The following is a 13,772-nucleotide window of genomic DNA, read 5'->3' as shown; positions in this document are numbered from 1 at the left end:
AAACATGGGGATGGGTTAATCTGGTGCTAAAAGATAAACAAACATCTGAACATCGGTTAGTAATGCTTTTGATAGATTTTGATTTATTACTTATACTTAAGTTGTGTGTGTGTCGTGAATAAAAACTTGCAGCCGAGAATGACAGGCTTATTGTGGTTTGTTGTCAATCATGACGGAGCACTGTTGTCTGCACTTCTGCAAGTCAGGTATAGGTACAATTATTTCGGTAATAATACATTGTCAACATCAAAATAGTACTGGAATATGTTCTTGAGTGCGAAAGATATCATTATTTGTTACATGGATGTTAAGCTTTGTAATGACAGGATTTTATGACCTATTCATTTGGAGCTCCATGTATATCGTGTGGAGATAAATCTCTGATATGGCGCAGACCAGGGTATCGCGTGACCTCTGGCGTCATGGTTACGGTCTTCAGTTCAATATTGTTTTTGCCATCTCATTACACTCAACAGTCGAAATGTATGGGAAAAGAAACTAGTAGCGTTAATTATGAAGACACAATGACTATAAGAGATAAAAAAAATCAGGAAAGTAGAAATGTCGACTCCCAGTTAACTCCACAATGTAAATGTTTCATATTTCAAAGTGATAACTTCCCAACTTCTAAACTTCCCAACTTCTAAAGTACTGAAAATTTTTCGAACGAACCTTGCACTGCATATTATCCCATATAGAATCTTAAAAAATCAATTTAAAAAGCTTGTTTATTTTTTTACATTTTCAAAAAACAAAGGAAAGTGTAGAAAAAGATTAAAAGAATCAAAGAATACACTAAATTTTAAAGAAAATTGTACAGTATGAAGAATCAATACATTAAGATAAAATATATAAGTAACAAAATAATAAAAAGTGGTAGGTAATGAATATAAATGTTAAATATGTTAAAAGTTACAACTTACGACCGTTCAGTGTGAACTTGACCCAGTGTAAAGTCGAGTATATATATATATATATATATATATATATATATATATATATATATATATATATATATATATATATATATATATATATATATATATATATATATACGTATATAGCAGGTCAGTGAATACACATATAAAACCTCCAGGGGATGTTTTAATCGGTGTATCATGGACATCCCCTGGAGGTTTTATATATATATATATATATATATATATTATATATATATATATATATATATATATATATATATATATATATATATATATATATATTATATATATATACACACACACAGTAGTGCCTCAGGATACGAAATTAATCCGTTCTGAAGCAGCCTTCGCAACCTGATTTTTTCGTATCTCGAACTACGTTTTACATGTAAATTGCCTAATTTGTTCCTACAAAAACACCACTGTAAATTTTATAATAAAGCTAAATTGACCAATAAACAATGAAATACAACGGTTTGGACCATTCAATACCTAACCTAACCTTTACTGTACCTGTAAATAAAGTGTATTAGTGTACAGGGTACAAGAAATACTGTACGTACATGTACGTACATATGTAGTAAAATGTGGAACCCTACCTTTCGAGTGAGACAATGTCCGAATGTGGCAACAGAGGAGGAGGACAAATGGCAGAAAACATGAACATTTAACTTTGCGAAACACATTAAAATGGCAGAAAACATTAACACTAAACTTTACGAAACACATTAACAAATGGCAGAAAACATTAACACTTAACTTTACAAAAAACTTAAAATTAATTTTTTTTTTTTTTGCCCTTTTCTGATTTTTACATTTATTTTTTACTTTTTTACTTTACGTTTTTTATAAAATTTCAATTTCTTCACCACTTTCAATTTTCTGTTTTTTTGTATCACTTGGACCTTCCTGTTTGCCTACTACTAAAGGCCTCTTTAAAAAAATAACTGTCAAAGGAAGATTGCTTCTGCCTGCTTTTCAAAATGTTCCTGAAACGACTCAGGAGGCAAACGTCATCGAACTGCGCAAGCATACAACCTGTGTAAGCCTTTTCAGGGTGTCTTTTCTACAAATGATTGCACTTTATGAAAAGCAGCTAGAACATCCTTAATTTCTGCCTTTTTGGGTTCCTTCTCCTCTTCCTCCTCCTCCTCGCCACTGCTAGAGAATTCTTCTTGAACGACATTATGTTGCATGGCCTCCAACTCCTTCAGGTCATCCGTTGTAAGCTCCTCTTGGTGCTCCTGGAGAAGGTCATTGATGTCATCCTCGTCGACGACCAGCCCCATGGACTTGCCGAGTGTAATGATCTTGTCAAGAACTGGTTGCGAAACAGTTTCAGGATCGTCAACCGTTTCTGAATCTGCATCAGCTTCGCCCACGTTGAATCCCTCGAAGTCTCGGGCGGATACGGCATCGGGTCAGAGTTTCCTCCACAAAGAATTCAAGGTTTGCCTCGAAACCGCCTGCCAAGCTTGATCGATGAGTCAGATGCATATCACGATGTCGAAATGTTCCTTCCAAAATTCATGCAAGGTGAGGTTTGTGGTATTAGTGATGTCGAAACATCTCTTGAAAAGATGTTTTGTATACAGCTTCTTGAAGTTCGATATCACTTGCTGGTCCATGGGCTGGTGGAGAGGGGGTGGTGTTAGGCGGAAGATAAAGAACCTTGATAAAAGAATACTTCGCTAGGATATCTCCCTCGAGGCCAGGAGGGTGAGCAGGGGCATTGTCCAACAACAGCAGACATTTCAGAGGGAGGCTCTTCTCTTCCAAACATTTCTTCACTGTCGGGCCAAAACACAGATTTTTACCCACTCGGTGAACAAAAGTCTTGTTACCCAGTCTTTTGCATTAGCTCTCCACATCACCAGAAGCTTCTCCTTTAGCACTTTGTGGGCCTTGAAGGCTCGAGGAGCCTCCGAATGATACACAAGTAGGGGCTTCACCTTACGATCCCCACTGACGTTGGAACAAAGTGCAAGCGTAAGCCTGTCTTTCATAGGCTTATGCCTGGGTAGCTTCTTCTCTTCCGCAATGATGTACGTCTGACGAGGCATTTTTTCCCAAAAAAGGCCAGTCTCGTCACAGTTGAAGACTTGCTGAGAACTGTAGCTTTCCTTGATCATCATCTCGTCGAACATCTTAATAAAGGCTTCGGCCGCTTTTGTGTCCGAGCTGGCAGCCTCCCCATCCTGCACCACCGAACGGATGTCAGTCCGTTTATGGAATTTATCAAACCAGCCTCGAGAAGCCTTGAAGTCTGGTGTTGCCGTCGATGTCCCTTCTCCTCCATCGTCTTCGGCCTGGGCAATCAGATCACCGAAAATAGCGCTGGCCTTGTGGGAGATTGCTGTCTCGGTTATCGTATCGCCAGCGATTTCTTTGTCTTTAATCCATACAAGAAGCAGCCTCGCCATCTCATTATGCACATGGCTCCTCTTGTTGGACAAAATAGTCATGCCCTTGGAAGGTGTAACTGCTTTGGTGGCTTCCTTCTGCTTAAGGATGGTGCCTATCGTCGACAGATTTCAGCCGTATTCCTTAGCGATCACACTCAACCGCATGCCAGCCTCATACTTCTTGATTATCCTATCTTCATTTCCATAGAAAGCATCCTCTTCTTTCCGTGAACTTCAGCAACATTCTTGGGACCCATAGCTAATAACGTAAGTTAATTAAGTTCACACATAACACAATAAAGTAACTTACTACAAAGAAAACAAAATCACTAACACAAGTTTACATTAACAAACGAAATCTATGTGAACGTACAAATTCCACGTGCGTACGATAACGCTGATGTGATGAAATGGTCGAAAGACATCTTTACGTAGAGGGATGATGGGAGAGATGCTGATCAATAGGAGAGCAGGATCTTACGGCGGTGACTAGCATCAGGAACCAATGGGAGAGCGGGAGGATGGTGGCGAGTCTACTCAGTTCACGGCGCGCGAGTTTTAAAATTGTTCTCGGCGGCCCGGGCGAATCTCGAACTTTAACCTTTTGCAACCTGAATTATTTTCGTACACAGAAGCAAAAAAATCTTCGTCTTTGCTTTCCTAACCTGGATTTTTCATAAGTAGGGACTTTCATATGTAGAGGTTCCACTGTATATATATATATATATATATATATATATATATATATATATATATATATATATATATATATATATATATATATATATATTGTGACAAAGTGCCAAGTATCTGGTTACTACTCTTACCATTCATTTATTGTTACCTCACAAAAGTCAGACGCCTGAACCCTCATCACAGGTACTAAACTACTGAATACTCTAAAGGTGACAGTAATCCCTTAACAACTTACCAGTATTGCAGAAAATCAGGCTAAGTTCATCAAAACAGGTGTGAGGTAATCTTGTAAGTAATTAAATTAATCAAAGGGCATCACTCCAGCAACAACTTTAAAAGTCTAAGTATTTACTTGAAAACAAAGTAAAGTTAAATTAATTCTTGAATCAAACAAGTAAAATTAAATCAAAAGTAATTTATCACAAAATTCAAGAAAATTAATTCAATCAAAATTCAAAAGTGTTAGGCAATAATGGAAATTTGGAAATTAATTCACAAGTGCTAAACAATAAAACTTGAAAAGAATTCTAAGTAAATGCAAATTAATTCACAAAGTGTTAAATTTAATTAAATGTGCAACGATTAATTAATGAAAATAACTAAGTCAATTAAATTGTGAATGCAAATGAAAATACAGAAAAATGTGGACAATGCCAAAATGGCAAAAAGTATTAATCACACAGAACATAAAATAAGAAAATGAATAAATGCACAAAAAATAAACAAACACAAAACACAAAAATTTGCAATGTTTAAAAATGTAAATAGTTTCTCTCAAACCACTGTAACTATTAGTTATCAGTTATTAGTTTTTACCAAACCTTCGTAACCATCAGTTATTAGTTATTACCTAACCACTGTTCCTATCAGTTATTAGTTGCAACTAATAAAAATATAACACACTTTACCTTTTTGGTATACCAACTTCTTTCTTTCTTTGCTGCAGGCTTGTTTCACATTTTCACAAAACCAGGCGCCGTTATAGAACAATGTTTGTTCAGATTCCACAAAAAACACTAAATAACACTAAATAAACTTTAAGAAATATCAAATCTGAAATTTACAATACGAGTGACCATTCAATAAGTACGAAATCGTTACGTTACTTTAAAATCAAAAGTGCTATGCGATGGAGAGAGAGAGAGAGAGAGAGAGAGAGAGAGAGAGAGAGAGAGAGATGTAATTGCTTTGAGAATTTACGCCCGAATGAAAAACTTCTCCCTTACGGAAGCTGGACAGGGGAGATGACACAAAACGTTTCGGGACACAATTCTTCCAGAAGTTTCGAAATCTTACGCAACTTTACAAAGAAATGTGAAATGTGGATGTGGCACTCGGCAAAGAGACCAGTACGAGACCAGTCTGTTCAAAAAAGACATGTACTTGACTCAATCGATCGAAACAGAAGTCCCTTATCATACGTGATGACAGAATACCAAAACACAATGAAGACTCGAGGTCTAATCAAACGTGTTGACAGATTAGGAAAACAAGCGGAGATCTCGGAGTTCCTCTAATCTCGAGGAGATGAAAAGTTACTGAAACAATTCTAGCTTTGAACGGACAAAGAAAATCTGTCTCTTTCTACATTCTATGTTACATATATTCTTTTTATATATTATGTTATGCAAAATCTGAACACACATTTAAAACATCCTATCTCTAAGCTATCTAGGAATCTGAAAAAATGTTGCAAAATCTTATACACAATACTTTATACAGTCAAAGAGGGGAAATATGCATTTTGACAGTAGCAATATATATGTATATATATATATATATATATATATATATATATATATATATATATATATATATATATATATATATAATATATATATTATATATATATATATATATATATATATATATATATATATATATATATATATATATTATATATTTGTTTGTTTGCATTTACTCAGTTATTGTTAAATTTTTTGGTTAGTTTAACCTCATGATGTAGTGAAAGCTTTTACCTCACAGGCTTCAAATTCTGTGGAGAGACCCACAGCACCCGGTACCTAAATCCACGATATAGTAATGACGAGGTAGTCCGCTCTGGCGATGAGTTTGCAACTTGACTGCTCATATGATTTTCTGGCATCACCCAAACCGGTCGAACCAACAATTTACTGATGTACTTTTTTTACACTTTGAAATATGATTTAATGAATATCCCTTCATAGCAGTGAATGCGATTTTAGAGAGGGAAGTTTTAAAAAATTGTGAAAAAAATCCTGTCAATCTCTAAAAGTTTCACACACACACCACACACACACACACAAACCTTATTTTTGCAACATTTTACCCATTCAATTTCTCCAATATCGGTAGTGTTCACATGAACTACAATATTTCATGTAAAAAATCGCATTCACTGCTTAAATCCATGGAGGGATATTTATAAATCTCATTTCAAAGTGTAAAAAAGGCAATTATCCCTATGTCTACATCAGTAAATTGTCGCTTCGACCAGCTTGAGTGACATCACAGATTATGGTCGGTTACATAAATGTACAACGGACTGGTGCAAGGGACTACCTGTTCGTTTCTATATGGTGCCGAAATCCTCTAGGTTAGGGGAATGAATTTTTCAAATTGAAATATGTAGTCATCCTCTCTGTGTAGTGTAATAACTTTTATGCTTATAGTACAATGGTATTAAAGTTTTGTTTGGTAAGTTATTCCAGGTTTGCAGATTTTACAAATTTTTTATAGTGTGCATAATTTGAATAATGTAATGTTATGTACATTTACAGTAAATTGCAGTGCACTATATTTTTTCATTTTCCACTATATTTTTTCATTTGCAGGGTACATGCCTGGAAGCCCGGAAAGAGCAGAATTGGAAGCTGCCTTGAGAAAACATGAATCACAAATGGCAGATGTCCCCATCATGATCGGCGACAAGGAATATCGTACAGACGAAGTGAGGCATCAAGTGATGCCTCACAAGCACTCCCACAAGTAAGTTCTTTCGCTGCTTAAGGGCTGATAGGCTTATTTTAATTGTTTTCCTATTCCCACCAACTTTACACTTGTTTGCGAAGATTGGTGTATTGTGCAGGTTCTTTCATATAGTTAGTTTTGTATGCATTTAAGTATCCTTGTGCTCACCAGACTGGTCAGGTTCTATCTCTGAGAATCCTTGGGTTTCCAAATCTCAGCCATTTGAACAATTTTGTTTTAACTTGAGGCCATTTTATCTCTCAACATGTAGTTTTCCTTTGCAGTATTGTTAATCTAAATGTAATAGGAAAGCAGTGTTTAACCTTGCAGAGGTTTCGCTATATTGGTACCACGTTAAACGTGCGAGCGGGTTGAGCTCGACCCTGAGCACCCAGAAAAATTTGACAAAAATCCCTAACTGTAGTTGTACTGTACATTTTAATTTATAAAATCAATTTTACCATTGCAGAACACTACTGAAAATATAAATAATACCCATCTACAAATTAAATATTCATTACAAATATATAAAAAATAAGTATATACAAAAAATAATTTACAGAAATATTTACAAAAAATACAAAATAGCCTATATTCACACACAAATTGAGGAAATTCTTCCTAAATCTACTATTTACAATGTGTGACTGCCAGAGAAGGTGTCTGACCCATAGAGGTCAAAATCCAAAAACAGATAAAAAGGGTAAGTTTTTTGGCCAAAAAAAGGGATTTTGACAGAGGAAAAATATATTTTTGGGTGAGGAGCCGTGTCGCCCGGTGAAATGTCTCGTTAGCCATTTCTAATATATAAAACTAATGCTAAATATACCAGAGAATAAACCAAAAGGACTGACTGAGGTTACTACCCTCAGGCGAGCACTTTTATAAATAAAAATGTCGTGTATAAACTTGGGGGGAGTAATACTGCCACGTCTCCTTCAACCCCACAGAAAGATTCACGTCAACAATCCCCGAAACATGAGGCGCCGTTACACAGGCCGCCTCCCCGCAACCAACACCCTCCTCCCGAGCGCCATCTACAACATCTAGAGTTAGCAACCCCCAGCTTGTACCACAACCGGGTGGGAGATCAAGATAGTACTGAAGGGTGGGTTCACCGAGCGACACGGCTCCTTACCCAAAAATAGATTTTTCCTCCGTCAAAATCCCTTTTTTGGGATCAAGCCGTGTCGCCGGGTGAAATTGTACCAGAGAAATGGGGCAAGCTGAAAATAAAAAAAATACAGTAACAAAGAAGGAGAACTAAACAAATTAAATATAAAAAAGAATTTTAATATATATAAACCCCAACACACATAAAACTTGTATTGTTAACAAAAGGCCTTTCTCAAAGCTTTAACAAAAATGAGAGAACTTAATTACCGAATGTATGTACAAATACATGAGTCCACATGTAAAATCTTAAAGGTAAAACAAAATCATAACAATACAGCAGTACTTGGTACAAAAGGATCTCTTAAACAAGCTAATACAATCCGCCCCACCCGTGCCTATCGAAGGCCCGAGGGAGAGGAAGGCAGGGTTGAACAACTAGGTGAGGCAGGCAAGTGGGAAATAAAAGAGGAGGCGTAAGAGAAAGAGGAAGTTTAAGAGTTTTCAGGAACTACAATACTTCCTGCAGCCATGGCAGGGAATTTTAGTGCATTAAGAGATTTAAGGTAGTGGCGTTTGAAAACTATCGAAGATTTCCACCCAGTGTACTGAAAATAGTTAATAGAGGTAGCAATTGCCCGGACATCATGAACCAGGGGAAATGAGTCAGGATCTGCCTGTTTAATAAAGTAAAGAATCTGTTGTTTGATACCTCTCATAGTAATCGTTCCTCCTTTTTCTCTCATGAATAAGGGACCTGAGGACTTAAATGACGTTCTATCTAAATAAGTCTTGAGAGATTGAACTGGACAGAGAGAAGAGTCTTGAGGAAGAGGAACTATTGACCAAGGAGTCCATCTATCTTGTGGACTTTCATTTTTAGCTAAAAAGGTTTTGTCCGGTGAAAGTAAAACATTACCATTAGGTTGGAAATCTATATGGCCTGGATCTCTAGACAAGGCCGACAGTTCAGAAATTCTTGCTCCTGAGGCTAAACTTAATAAAAATAGTTTTCCTAAGTAGGGTTAAATACTGACAGGATTCATTATCAATACTGGAAGCCAGCCTCAAAACTTCATTTAGAGACCAGGAAACAGACTGAGGCCTATGTATTGGTCTCAGCCTTGCGCAAGCTCTAGGGATAGAGGAGAAATAGGAACTAGTTAGATCTATCCCAAACCCTACCAGGAAAATCTTTTTAAGGGCAGACTTCATAGTCGTAATAGTACCAGGAGCTAAGCCTTGATCAAACAAATCTTTAAAAAATGAAATTGCTAGATTAGTTGTCATAACTCGCACTTCCTTTTCTTTCACAAATTTAACCAACTTCTTAAGAGCAGAGTCATACTGTCTAAGAGTAGAATCTCTCTTATCAGATTCCAGGAAAGTAATATTTTCCGGATCAATACCAGAATCATGAAGAGCTGCCATCTTCATAAACTCCATAAAGTTAGGGCTTGGAGAATGTTTGAGGAAGCGTATACTTTCTTGGTTTGTACTATTTGTGAAAGTATTGGATTGGGGATCCGTCTGGGACGGAGCCTCAATTCCAATATTAGAGGGAACCAGTTGCTCTTCGGCCACCAGGGGGCTATCAAGGCTACTTTCCCTCGATATGTCCTGAGCTTGTGAAGGATCCATCAGGAGGTTGACTGGTGGAAACAAGTAAATCTTCTTCCAAAGATTCCAGTCCAGGGACAATGCGTCTGTGGCAAAGGCCAGAGGGTCCAGGTTGGAAGCCACATAGCATCGAAGATGATGATTTGACTCCGTGGCAAAAAGGTCCACTTGAAGACCCGGGACCTGCTTGGACACCCATTGAAACGACTGTGCGTCTAGAGCCCATTCCGACTCCAATGGGGATGTCCTTGACAGAGCATCTGCCACTACGTTCCTGGCCCCTGCTAGATGTGTGGCTGATAGGTGCCAGCGAAATTTCTGTGCTCGAGAGAAGATCGCAATCATCACATGATTTACGAACTTGGACTTGGAGCCCCTTCTGTTGATACAGTGAACAATTACTGCACTGTCGAGGACTAACCTGATATGTATCCCTTTCTTTGGATTCATCCTTTTGCGAGTAAGGAAAACCGCCATAGCTTCTAACACATTTATATGGAATCTTTGGAAGGTCTTGGACCATTTTCCCTGAAACTTTTGAGTAGGGGAATGGCCTCCCCATCCGCTTTGGGATGCGTCTGTATGAACCACCAGATCCGGTTGAGGAAACTGAAGTGGTACTGTCTTTGCTAAACTCTTGGCTGTAGACCAAGGTTTTAGACTCTTGTGTAAGAGCTGGGGAATTCTTGACAGCTTGTCTCTTAAACCTGTATTGGTTCGACTTCTCCAAATTCTGTTGAAGTCTTTTAGTCTGGCTTTCAGTACCGGTTGGGTCACTGCTACAAACTGTAAGGAGCCTAGAATCCTTTCCTGGGCCCGTCTCGATGCTAGTTTGTTTCTTATAAACTGCCTTGTGGCTTTCGCAATCGTTTTGCACTTCTCCCAAGGAACTGAAAACTTGTGTGTCTGGAGGTCCCACTGTAGCCCCAACCATTGGAACTTGGAGCTGGGGACAAGTCTTGACTTTTGAAGATTTATTTGAAATCCTAAATGCTCCAGAAATCTCATGACTTTGTGGGTTATTCCAGACATTGCTCTTTGTTGGGAGCCCAAATTATCCAATCGTCCAGATATGCCGCGAATAGAATTCCCTGGCTCCGAAGTTCTTGGACTACCACGTCCGCCAACTTTGCGAATATCCTGGGAGCAATATTGAGGCCGAATGGCATGACTTGGAAGGAGTAAGCTTCTCTTCCTAACCTGAACCCTAGGTAAGGGGACAAGTTCCTTGCTATGGGCACATGATAATAAGCATCGGTAAGATCTATAGAGGTGGTGACGGCTCCACGGGGAAGTAAGGTTCTCATTTGGGTCAGGGTTAGCATGGGAAATTTGTCGCATACTATACTGGAATTGAGCCGTGAAAGATCTAGAATCACCCTCCTCTTGGCTGTGCCCTTCTTGGGAACTGAAAATAGTCTGCCTTGAAATTTGATGTTCCTGACTTTTTATTGCTCTTTTCTGAAGTAGTTCCTGAGTGAAAGCTACTAGGTCTGGTGTCCGGTCTTGAAAAAACTTGTATGGGGGAGGTGGTCCCTTCTTCCACCTCCATCCCAGACCTGTGAGCCCAGGTGTTGAATGTCCACCTGTGCTTGAATAGAGCTAATCTCCCATCTACCTTGGCAGTCTCATTGGTTGGCAGCTGGTCTTGAACCTCTACCTCCTCTGTAGGGTCTGGCTCTTGTGAGCCTTCCACCTCCTCCGCCGACCTGTATGGAGGTACCACGTCCTCTAGTTCCTCTAGGAGCATACCTCTGAAAGGAATTATGTGCCTCATAAGTCTGGTTGTAGGCCGGTGATGGAAGTAAGGGCTGATTAGACTGTGGTGCTGGTGCCTGTACCCACACATATGATTGTTGGGGCGGGGGCATGGAAGTGGAAGGTTGGTTCACAGCCAGAGATCTTTAGAACCTTCTTTGCTGAAACCTCTTTGGCTTCTTGGCCTTCTGAGTGCCTGCCGAGGAAGGGTCTGCTGGACGCTTGAACTTAAGAGCCCACCTGGTTGCAAGTGTCTGGTTGGCTCTCACTGCCTCTTGAGTAACCTGAGCTACTAAATCCTCCGGAAAGAGGGAAGGTCCCCATATCGAAGATCTAATGAGCTTATTAGGCTCATGTCTGATCGTTGCTGGTCTCAGGACAAACTTCCAGCAGGCTCTTCGAGCCACAGCGAAATCAAACAAGTCGTGTTGAAAGGTGCCTAACAATGACTTGGTAAGGAACTAAAACTCCAGAGCGGTCGGATAGGTGGAAGCAATCATCTCCGCGGAAGTGACTGAGTGAAGGGAACGACTCAGCCTACACCTGGCTTCAAACTCCGCCTTAATGAGATGCTCAGGTAATTTAAGGAGTCTCTCATTAAATTGTGTTGAAGCACAGTCTGTTTCCAACTTTCCTTTCTGGAAAGTCTCCGGAGTTTGATGCCAGTATGTAGGATCTTCGGGCACCAACAAAGACGTCAAGTCTGTCTCCTTTAATTGTGGAAGAGGCTTGTCTTCTTCCGCAGCTTTCAGGGTCAGCTCGGCGATCTTCGTGGTGCAAGGCAGCGGGTGATCCTTTGGGATAGTGAAGGTGGTATACTTCCCTTTAAATGGAGTGATCTTGGTGTTGACACACTCCATCTCCTTCATAATCCTAAGCCAAGCTGACTGGGCCGCTTCCCTTGGGAAGATGAGAGTCTCAGCCGGAACCTTGTCTTCTCTTACAAGAGCTTCCCTGGTCAACCTTGCATAGCCTAAGAAAGGAGATTGCAAGTCTGTCGGGTGAAATTCAAAATCTTCCAAAGGGCGTGTACCGCACCCTTCGATAGTAAGCTTTCCGTCACGCAAAACAGCTCCAAAAGCTAAGCGCCACGGATTGCCTGCTTCAAAGGGAGGCAGATTGGCCGCATTAGGCAGGATTGATAAAAGCTGTGGGTTTCCACCTGTCTGAGCCATCAACAACTGGTGCTGGCTCACTATCCCTGACAGCTCTGACACTGACTGGTCCGTACGAGACATGTGCGATTCCAGTCTGCCTGAAAGAGCTGCCATATCTCTAGCTACCTGGGAGGAAACTTCTTGACTAACTTTCTGTATCAGAAGGGAAGTCAGAACCTCTAAGTTAACCGGCACTTCCCCTGATGTAGACGGGAAAGTCAGTGATGGAATTGGCGCCTGACTAAGAATAGCCGTAGCTATCGGGTAGAAGCCGGTGAAGGAGCAGGAGAAGGAGTAGCAAGCTTCTCCTTAGTCCTACGTGAGGACTTGCTTTGCTGCTGCTTCGGCTAGATTTACTCTTAGAGATGGTGTTCGCGGCAGAAGAGGCCGAGGTGCCAGACTTCACCTTTGCAGGCAGCTGCTTAGTCTTCACAGCCTTCACCTTAGGCCGAACAGACGCTACCTTAATTGTGTCAGCGTTCCCAAAACCCTCGAACCCTGGCGGGGTACGAGAGGGGACGCGAGAAGCGACTGGAGAAGGAGTAAGAGAAGGAAAAGGAGGGAAGTCAGAGGAGGAGAACGAAGGAGAAGAACTAGCTACTGCCTCACCTACCTGATCCGTCTGCATCGGCTCAGACGATAAGTGCAAGCCGCTGACTTCCGCTACTACCTCTGCCTCTAAAGGTTCCAAACTCTGGAACTCTTCGTTAATTGCTTGAAGATACGGTGCCGCGACTTCCTCCGCCACAGCCGAAGTCTTTGAATTAGGGTAGATGACGGAAGCCACATCCCAGGAAAGAATGTAGGGCCTAGCTTTCCCTACATTTCTTCCAAAGCCACCTACCCAAACCTTCAGGGTGGCGAGTGCCGCATCTTTCACATCTTTGGGGGCCTGGAAGAGAATCCTTGATCAGACGCAGGTAAAAATAACTCCAGATGTATAAAAGAAACCATTCATCCAATAAAACAGAGAACACTAGACTCAGATTGTATGTCTACTTACCGAGTCATCAGTGATCTGTGCGTAGAGATCATAGCAGACCTGGCATCTCTCATAATGCCAGACCGTCTCTTCCAGGACTTGGACTGCACATGCCGAGTGAGTGCGGCACTCTACATGCCCGCACGGC

At 40.2% G+C, this 13,772-nt stretch overlaps 1 protein-coding gene across 1 annotated transcript in view; it reads left to right on the top strand.

Moving 5' to 3' along the window:
• The window catches only part of LOC135223649 (delta-1-pyrroline-5-carboxylate dehydrogenase, mitochondrial-like), a 186,885-nt gene that overhangs the window by 46,450 nt on the left and 126,663 nt on the right, over window positions 1–13,772 (top strand). The window contains exon 3 of the mRNA XM_064262299.1: window positions 6,859–7,012. Within this exon, the coding sequence (XP_064118369.1) occupies window positions 6,859–7,012 (154 nt within the window). The remainder of the gene's footprint in view (window positions 1–6,858; window positions 7,013–13,772) is intronic.

Source organism: Macrobrachium nipponense, chromosome 10, assembly GCF_015104395.2.
Source record: "Macrobrachium nipponense isolate FS-2020 chromosome 10, ASM1510439v2, whole genome shotgun sequence".
NCBI classification, from domain to species: Eukaryota; Metazoa; Arthropoda; class Malacostraca; order Decapoda; family Palaemonidae; genus Macrobrachium; species Macrobrachium nipponense.
Note: the sequence above shows the minus strand (reverse complement) of the source record. Positions and strands in the feature narration are given on the sequence as shown.